This window comes from Larus michahellis, chromosome 1 (genome assembly GCF_964199755.1).
Source record: "Larus michahellis chromosome 1, bLarMic1.1, whole genome shotgun sequence".
Classification (NCBI taxonomy): Eukaryota; Metazoa; Chordata; class Aves; order Charadriiformes; family Laridae; genus Larus; species Larus michahellis.
Window position 1 is genome coordinate 158,014,310 of NC_133896.1, and position 9,755 is coordinate 158,024,064.

The 9,755-nt window shown below is 50.6% G+C and overlaps 1 protein-coding gene across 2 annotated transcripts; it reads right to left on the bottom strand.

The window, feature by feature from the left end:
• Window positions 1-2,407: 2,407 nt before the first annotated feature.
• ING1 (inhibitor of growth family member 1) lies at window positions 2,408-9,755 on the bottom strand. 2 transcript variants are annotated; one of them, XM_074561531.1, is made up of 2 exons: window positions 8,713-9,755; window positions 2,408-4,041 (listed from the first exon to the last, which is right to left on the bottom strand). In XM_074561531.1, the coding sequence occupies exons 1-2, from the start codon at window positions 8,852-8,854 to the stop codon at window positions 3,338-3,340; spliced, it is 846 nt and encodes a 281-aa protein (XP_074417632.1). In that variant the 5' UTR covers window positions 8,855-9,755; the 3' UTR covers window positions 2,408-3,337. The 2 variants fall into 2 exon arrangements, with proteins under 2 accessions (XP_074417632.1, XP_074417641.1); XM_074561540.1 differs by lacking the exon at window positions 8,713-9,755 and adding an exon at window positions 4,133-4,235.

Sequence of the window (9,755 nt, forward strand, 5' to 3'; positions counted from 1 at the left end):
TAGCCCCCAAAGGGCTCCCTCGCTGCCGCCCCGCACCTCCCGCCTCCTGCCTTCAGCAGCAGCTCTTCTCTGCCCGCCGCCCGCCTGCAGAAGAAATCTGCCTCCCGAGGCTGGGGATGACTCAGGTGTAAAGCCTGCTGCCAGCTCCCGCGACTTGAGGGTTGAAACGGGGCTTTTCAGCAGTCAGAAGGACTTTATCATCAGCTCAAGGGTTCAGCAGCACGATATGGACATACCCGCGGCACCTACCACAGACCAGCGGCGGTCACAGCCGCCTCAGAATTTTCAATGAGAAGTTTAAGAAGTTTGCTATTCCTGCTGCTCAACAAACACTGATTTTTATATGCTGTATTAATGCCACCGTACCTGATTGATAGCCAATCACCAGCCTGTGGGAAACGAGTCGCAAGCCTCATCTCAGCTCCTAGAAGGGCCTTCCTCTCACTCAAGCCTTTTGTTGGCAGCCTCATAGGAAAGGGTCAGCGAAAGATTCAGATGTTTTCTCAAACCTGCAGATGATCTCCCCGAATGACAGCACCGTCACCCTGCCGGGCAGCGTAAGGAACCTCACGAATTAGCTGATCTATCATGCAGAAATAACAAAAAATTGGCTCAAAGGATGGCAGTTTCTCGTGACCATTAATTTCACTGCAAAGAACTATGAAAGGAAGATTTGTAGAGCCGTTTCGTAGAGACAGACAATTCGACCAGACACCAAGGTTTGCACAGCACGCAGCACTTGGCAGCGTGTTGGTATAACGTGAGATGGCTTCACTTCCACCAACAAAGAGCTTAGTGCCACAGCAGAGTCCCTCAAATTGAGCTAAAGTAACTAGTTGTGCCCATCAACTGAAATTAGACCTGTCAAACTGTACCATGCCGGTCCAGTCAGCACTCAGGGTCGAGCAGCAGAACAACGTGGCAGCCTGTAACAGCACAAGTTAGGAAGATAACACAAGTCTTGGAAAAACATGGGAAGGGATACAACTCCAAGCCGCCCCGCAGCTCAGCAGCGTTTTTTTGCAAAAGACCAAAATATGGAAGACCAGAGCAAACATACAGTAGCTGGAAATACAATCATTTAAGGGCAGTATAAATATTGCACTACTGATCCAGTTAGCTGAACTTTCTCACCATACCTCTTTGCACCTTTGCTGTTTTCTTCTGGCTTTTCCCATTTAAAATGCCCCACAGAACCAACACGGACATTTCATGAAAAAGGCCACCCTTTGAACCTGTGTCCACACCAGCTCCTACATGTAGTTTCACTGGGGTTTCATGAGTAGAATCCTGCTAAGTGTCGATGTTCTCAGCATCGTCTGGGAGGAGGACAGCAGAACAGCTGAGGCAGGAAAAGATCAGAAACATTGGGAATGGCCACAACAGCACCAGGTGGAAGGAGGGAGTAGCAGGAAAGTTGGGTAAGCGTGTAGGGAGAATGGAAAACAAGAAGGCTTTAGAGAGAAGAGGAAAAGAAAAGGGTAAGAGAGTAAAGAAATTACACGCCAACCCTACGCCACCTCAGGAGCAGGAGACGTGACTCAGAGTGGTCGTTTGCCCAGGGCAAAGGTGGCTCAGTGTAAGGTGACAGCCCGTAGCAACTAGCAACAGGAATGCACGTGCACAGACACTTCATGTACCTATTTAGAGGTAAAACCAGACTGTGGTCCAAAAAACACTCAACCCCAGCCTCCCATACTCTTACAAGACTCCTGTCTGACCCATGCAATTCCACAACCTTCGCTTCCATGGTGTTCCTGCTGCTGGTCCCATCCCCTTCTCACTTGCAGTGAAGGTTCCCCAGGGGGACGAGGTGAAAGCAGCTCAGCCGGAACGTCAGCCCCTCCAGCCAGGCAGGTGAAGGAAACACTCTGACCAAGCTTCACCGTGACCTTAAGCGACAGAGGATCTGGACACCTAATCAAACACACAGCACCTTGGCCATAGCCAGTGTATTTTTGCATGAAGTGACCACAAAGAATAAAAATGCCGACACTGGGACAGCTGCGATAATACTCTGAAAACGCTGTAACACAGAAGATCTTTCTGCTGATAACAAACATGGAATAATTTATATCTGTAGTGTAAAAGCACAAAACCAACTGAACAAGATCAGCTCTATGCTATGGATTTTTACATAAATGGCCAGGTCTAGGAGCGACTGCAAGCACAGAAAAAGTAGAGTTGGATGGAAAATTAAATGCTATTTTGTCTCTCCTACGACCTTGCTGGTCATAAGTTCTGTGAAGATTCATTATGAAAACTGTAATTTGGTTACCACTACAACAGTTTCAGGCTTCCTCGCAGCAGCTTGCTGGAGCTCTGGAGCTGCTGAGGTTAAAGACTTTTTTTTTTTTTTTAAGCTATATGAATGACCATTAAACATGATTGCTAAAGAAGCAAACTGTCAAAGTTGTTTCATTTATTTCTTAATATCACAGCTGTACAATTTTCATACATACAGCAGGAAATGCACATTGGTTACACAATGGCATTTGGCTGCATTTCCAAGTATAATACAGTAAGTGCAACTCCACTTAAAAATGTACATTTATACAACTTAAACAAATTAAGGATTGCTACATTCCTATCTGTGACAGTATAAAGCTTCATTTATGTTAAGTCTCATTACTAAACCACTTCCTGGTTAAATATAAAACATATTCAATCATTTTAAAATGGCCCTTGTGGTACTTGGCCAGCATATAAAATATTTGTCGTGTAAAATTTAACCATTAACTTTTCTTTTTTTTTTAAAAATAATCCTCTAAGCCTATTTAAACATTTGCTATTGAACTGTTATACTGACACTTTGTAGCAGGAACCAAATTTTACCCTCCTTTTGTTTGCTCTTGCACTGCTTATCATCAAAAGAAGTTACATTTGTAATGTATTGCAGCTTTATTCGGATACAACCAGATGGCTAAACTATTAAATAATTTTGCTCAAAAGGTAAATAACATTCTTCAATAAAGAAAACAGAATTACATTTCAGAGATATTTGTCATCAAAATTTTAATGGGTAGAGTGCTACCAGCACTTGAAAAAAAAAAAAAAAAAAGTATTAATTTATCTTTTAAGACCCACCCGAATATTCAGTTTAAACTCTTATAACTTTACTTTTGGAATACATTGGTCCACAGACCACAGTCTTGTTACAGTTTACCAAATGAAAAACAAACTTGCTTATTGCCGTCCCTATAACAGGAATGGTTCAGTTTTAAACCTCCTTTAAAAATATACATTTTACAATCCTTTCACCTCAACAAAGGTGACACTGACAATAAATACACTGGTTTGGTGGTTTTATTTTTCTTCGCTACGAAAAGTCTACAAACTACCTGTTGTAAGCCCTTTCTTTTTTAGACTTCTCCAACGCCTTGTCCATAGTTTTCTCGTTTTCTCCTCTACATTTGGGGCAGTACCATTTGCCCTTTGGTTTATGATTGAGTCCCACGCAGGAAAAGTGAAACCACTCGATGGTGCACTCGTCGTTATCGCATCCTATCATTTCTCCATAGGAGACCTGGTTGCACAAGCAGTATGTTGGCTCGTTAGGGTCAATGGGAAGGTCTGGGGGAGAAGTTTCCCTCTCTGCTTTAGCCTTGGATCGTTTCTTCTTCTTGGACGTTTTTGCTTTCTTCTCCTTTGGTGTTCCTGAGGTGATGTCATCGTGATCATGATTATTTGAAGCATTCTCACGATTCTCGTTATTCCTTTGCCGCCTCGATCTCTTATTGTTGGGCTTTTCAGCCTGCGCGATTGTCTCATTCTTTGACTTATCTTGGCTGGCCTTCCCGCTGTTTCCAGTGGTATCATTAGTCTCTTGACAAGTCTCAAACAGTTCCACGTGGCTGTCCACTTGCCTCGTTCTGTTCTCAACGAGCTCCACCATCTGACTGACAATTTGGATCTTCTCGTCCCCCAGTTCCTGACTCCGAATCAAGGCTCTCTGTATGCAGTGCAACATTCTTCTCTTCTGCACGGCATCTGTCTCTCGTTTAAATTTTTCATAGTAATCATCCAGGTCCTTCAGAATCTCTGCAAGGAAGAAATAAAAACTATAAATATTTTCAACAGGGAGAATGGCAAAACAAAGCCTTTCCATATCGTTCCTTCCATGCAGCAACACCTTTTGTAACACACAAAGCTGATCAAAGACAGGTTCCCTGAAGCTGGTATCTGACAAGTGGCTCATGACTCCAGCAGATTGCTTTTGTTCTAGTTGGTCCTGCAGGAATAGAACGCAAATGCTGGTTTAAAAAAAAAAAAACTAAATGTAATTTTATGCATGTTGACAGTTCATCCCTTTAAACTTATCAGTAAATAAAAAGAACTAACTAAACAAATACACACATACCCCCCCCCCCCGGCAAAAGTTCCGAAATTAATTGTAAAATTAGAGAGTAAATTAATAGACTGTTTTCCTGGACTTTTTCTGTATAACAAGATTAATATTTTTAGCGAGTGACTGAGAGTGGGATAAAGAGAGTGGGACAGAAAGAAGGCACAAAACAGTGTAGAAATCAGATGCTGAGTTATTTCATAATCACTATCATACTTGACAGACGAGGCAGAAGAACTCCAAATACAGGGGGCTCGACTCTACACTATGGGCAGTTTCACCTGATACTGCTGAGTTACTTTTGCTGGAAATGTGAGGCCACTTAAATCCCTAGGACTACAGAATTAAGATTACAATAACCAAGCTGTCTAGATGATTTCTTCCCTACACTTTCTGTAAAATACCTGTTGCTTTCTTTTTAAAACACAGGAATACACTTGTCATTAAATATTTATAAACTTACTTACAAAAGGAGGTGACAAGGTTAGAAGGTAACATTAAAGACAATATGCAGCAACTGGAGCAGCTAGAGCTTCCGATTTAAAATGCTAACACTGAAAATACGTTAGATCTTGAGTTGCACCTCAAGGATTGTTCCAACAGTTTATAAGAATGAACACTGCTCAAAAGCATTTAAAGTTTCAAAAATAGTTCTAGAAACCTATTTTTAAGCAGATGTTTTTAAGTTTTACTACGATACTCAAATCAATTCAAACATACAGGACACTCAGCATTTCCATACTAAGTCCTCAAAAAAGCACAGAATGATTTTCCTGCATCTCCTTTCTTCTGTTTTTCCTCCTTTCTCACAGGCTAGAACATTCTGCCTTAGAGAAGCAAAATATACTGAGATATAATCTAACCACAATTCACCTAACAGAAACCAGGGTCTCATATACATGCAAATGACATTACCAAAATTGCCTCTGAATTTCACAAGTATGAATTTATTTTTTTTATTTATTTTTTTTTAATAAGAGAATGTGGAAACAGCAATTTACACATGCAACTAACAGTTATCCTGTGATTTAGGTTTTGTGTTGCCTGGGTAGATTTTTTGAACACATGCATTCCAGATTTCTAGTGAAGACACGGAAAGTTTATCCAAGTTTTACTTTAGTTTTTAGAACTGCAGCCTATCAGTTAAGCACGACCTGTCACAGCAGGCACCGCAATATCACCTATCCGACGACAAGCAGTATTTCAATGTGCTACTAAATATCTTAAGTAAATGCCTTTTTTCTAACTAAAAAAACCCAACAAACAAAACCAAATCCAAAACACACACCCCGCAAAAAACCACCCCTACCACCACCACCAAAAAAAACCCAAATGTAGATAATATTAAGCATTCAGGAAGACCAAAAGTCTAGCGTTAATTGTTTTCAATAGCTGAAATCTATAAGTTTTATGTTCTAAGTTTTGGCACTTGACTGATGAAGAACACTCTCATACCACAAAATAATGAGTGGCTTAACGACTTAGGTCAGGCATTAAGAAAACTTCTAGTACTGGCCATACACATCAGCACCACAGCACCTCCTGAAACCGCTGTAATTATGCGGAAGAAATAAGTTGGCTGCGACAATCTTGAATCCTGCAAAAGCCCTGCCCGAGCGCGTCCTCGGGCACCGACACGTTCAGTAGGTAAGACACGGTGCGAGACGTGCCTTTCACAAAGGCAGGCAAACGGGAAGGGCTGCTCAGCATCGGTGTCAGGAGCGTGGTATTCAAGCAGCGCACCAGCCACAAGAAACAGCTTGACAGCTGTCTGTCTACTACAGCTCGGGGGAGGACTGCACCACTGCGCCTCACACCGGCGCCCTCAGCTGAAGCTGCCCGCCCGGAGGAGCCTGCGGCTATTGGAATCGCAGAAAACCGCTTTCCCCTGAAAGAAAGACCAGAAAGCAGAGTTTTGCGCGATTAGCGCGTTATGCAATTGCTCACCAGCTGTGAGCGCGCAGCCCCAGCACCGCAAACGCCAAAAAAAAATTTAAAATAAAACTTAAAAAGGTGCCGTATGTTGGGAAAGCTTTATTGCCCGAACAGTTCCGCAGCACTCGCCGGGGGCTGAGGCACCGCCGTACCGGCTGCCCGCCCACGCACCCCGGCAGCACCCCCCGTCTTCTCCCCGCGGGGCGGACAGCGCCGGGCTGACGGGGATCCCGAAGGGCGACGGCGGAGGCGCTTGGGCGGGCGGGAGGGCCAGGAGCCAGGCCGCGACTTCCACGCTCCGCCTCCTACCCGGGGGCGACGGCGTGCGGGATGCGGACGCCAGCAGCTCCCCCGGTCCGGGGGGTGGTCCGCGGCCCGGGGGGAGGGCGCCAGGAGCCACCGTTACAGCGTGGCGAGCCTTAACGGTCCTAACATAAGGCAGCCCTCGCACGCACAACCACCGGCCGGGAAACGGCCTCACCCCGCCGGGCCGAGGGGGACGGCCGTCTCCTAGCAACCAGGGCGGCGCCAAGGCCCCGGAAGTGACGGATCAGCTATTGTTCTCCGGCAGGAAAGCGGCGGCGGCGGGTTACCCCCCGCCCCGGTTCGCAGCGTAACAGGGGGAGGAGGCGGCGGCGAGAAAGGCGGCGGCCCCGCCCACCCTCCCCCCTATCAGAGGCTCCGGCGGGGAGAGCCCCGCCCCTGCTGGCCCGGCGCTCCCAATCGTAACCAGAGAGAAGCAGCATAGTGGGGAAAAAAAAATAAATTAAAAAGGCAGCCAATCGTAGCGCGTGGGGCGAGCTTGCGCCCGCCCCCTCCGGCACCAGCGCGCCACTCAGCAGCGAGAGGAGGCGGGAAAAGCGGCGCCCTCCGTCGCCGTCACACGTCAGTCACACGCCGGACGCCCAAGGTTGGCCTGCCCCCTGCTGCCGCCCCAGCCAATCAGCACCCGCCGGCCGGGGCAGGCCGAGATATTCAAATCAACCCCACGGAAAAAGTTGCTTCTCGAAACGTCACGGAGGGCAGGAGAGGGGCGGGGCACGAGGCGGAACAGCCCGGCCCGAGGACCAATGGCCGGGAGGGGGCGGGGCGGCGGCCGGCCCGTCGGGGAGGCTTCCCCCCTATCAGCCGCGCCGGGGGGCGGGGCCAGCCGCCGTATGCTAACGAGGGGCGTCCATAAAAACCCGCAACGACGCCGAGTATCCCCTAGCCGAAGCGCGGAGGCGCCCGCTGAGCGCCCCCTGGGCGGCGCGTGCCCGCCGCGCGCCAGGCGCGCGCTGCCCGCCCTGCCTTCCCCTCCTGTCCCCTCCGCCCCGACAAGTTTCCCCAGGCCCCTTCCCGTCCCCCCAGGAACCGCCGGGCTCCCCGACCGGCAACCGGGGGGGGGCGGAACGGCAGGGCTTAACGCCTGCCGCCCCTAAGGCCACATGCCGGGGGTGGGGGGGAAAGAGGGGGGGTCACCGGCACCCCGGCTGTCAGCGCTGCCGGCGGTGCCCGGTAAAGCCTTCCCCTCCCCTTCCCACCCCTCCCTCCGCCCCGAGCGGACACCAGCAAGTGACAAAGCTGCCCACCCCCCCCAAGCCCCGCACAAACCGGCCTCCTCTCCCCTCCCGTCCGCCCGTGGGGCGTGGGGACGGCGTGCCCCGGCAGCGCGGGGAGGGGAGGGGACGCTCTGGCCCCCAGCACACCCGAAAACCCCACCGTACCCCCCTCCATCCTCCACACACACGCCAGTCCCGTACCCCACCGCCCCACGGAGCGGGGCTGCTTTACCGGGTGAAACGAAACCCACCGAGGAGGGAGAGAGAGAGAGGGAGGGAGGGAGGGAAGAAAGCACACCCTGCCCCCCGCTCTCGCCGAGCCCCCCTCTCCCCCCTCCCTCCCTCCTTCCCTCCCTCCCTCCTTCCCTCCCTCACTCGCTGCCTCTCTCCCCTACTACAGCCATAATGAATACTGTACATTCCTAAATGTTGTGCTGTAATCTCTCCCCTCGCTGTCCACCCAGCACTTTCTTCCGTACACCCCCCCCCCCACCCCCCCGCCAAATCCTTCCACCTCAGCCCCACGGCCGGGGACGGTCGTCCCCCCCCTCCTCTTTGTGCACCGCACACCCCACTTCCCTGCCCCCGCCTTCCCGGCCAGCAATTTACACAGAAAAGCAGAGTCCTTGCTTAATAAGAGAAGCTGGAGACCTTTTGTTCCGCCCCATGACAAGAGCTAACGCTGCAGATCAGCCCCTCTCTCTCCTCGGGTCTCTCCTCCCGGCTTTCTCCCTCCTTCTCAGCTCCCAAAAATAAAACTACCACCCCTGTGGGGTGCGGAGGGGCAAAGGCAGCCGAGGCTCAGCTCTGAAGAAAAGAAAGGGAAAGAAACCCACCCCCCCCAGCCCCATACCACACACACATATATATAGATAGATAGAAAGCACTTACCTTGATATTTGGCGTCAATTTCCCTCATCAAGGAGACATTTCTCTGCAGATCGAAGGGCATAGACTCGATGGAGTCCAGATAATCCTCCACATAGTTCACTAGGTGAAGCTGGTCTCCGTTTGCAGGACTCAACATTTTCATCCGGCGAAGACGGGAGCGGGGAGGAGGGGGGGGGGGAGCGGAAAAAAAATAATAAAAAAAAAAAATATCCTTCCCCACGCCTCTTCTCTGTCCCTGCCGGTGTGAGAGCAAGTGCTGCTCCCTCCGAGGACGGTAGCCCCGGCTCACGGCTCACTCCCTGCCCACCTCTCTTCTCTCCGTAGCTCCCCCCTCCAAAAAAAAAAAAAATAACCGGGAGAAGCTACATCTGACTCCTCTTGTGTGGAACAGAGGGGGGAGAGAGAGGGAGCGACACACACACACACACCCTCCGCTAGTCCCCTACAGCCGGCAGCAGCTGATTGAATGGCTGTCGTTGTGGGTAATTCACGAAGGAGGTGGTAGGAACAATCAGAGGGATTTGTGTGTGGTGTGTGAAGGGGAGGGAGGGAGGGAGAGGGGGGGAGGAAGAGGAGGAGAAAGGAGGGGGGGGGGGGCTCAAACCAGCTCCTCCGAAACAATCTGGAAACAAAATGTGCTCCGCAAAGTGTCTGTCAGAGGCAGCGGCAGCCCCGCCGCCTGCGCCAGCGCCGCTCCGAGCCGCCGTTCCCCGCTTCGCCGCTCTCTCCGCCGCTTCGCCGCCGCCGCCGCCGCTCCCCGGCGGTACGAACGCAGCCTCCTCAGCCTCCTCCTCCTCGCTGCCGTACGCCGCACTTGATCCAACGTGGAAAACCCAAATACCAGTTTCAAACACTTGGGAAACATTCAGCCCCGCCGCGCAGGGCGCATGCGCACCCCTCCCCGCGCCGTACACACACACACACACACACACACACACACCGCGCGCGCACACACACATCCCGCACAACCGCCCTCCCCCTCCCGGAACCGCGGCGGCGGGGGGGGGGCGGGTGTCTCTGCATATTCAGCGTTCCCTCCTCCC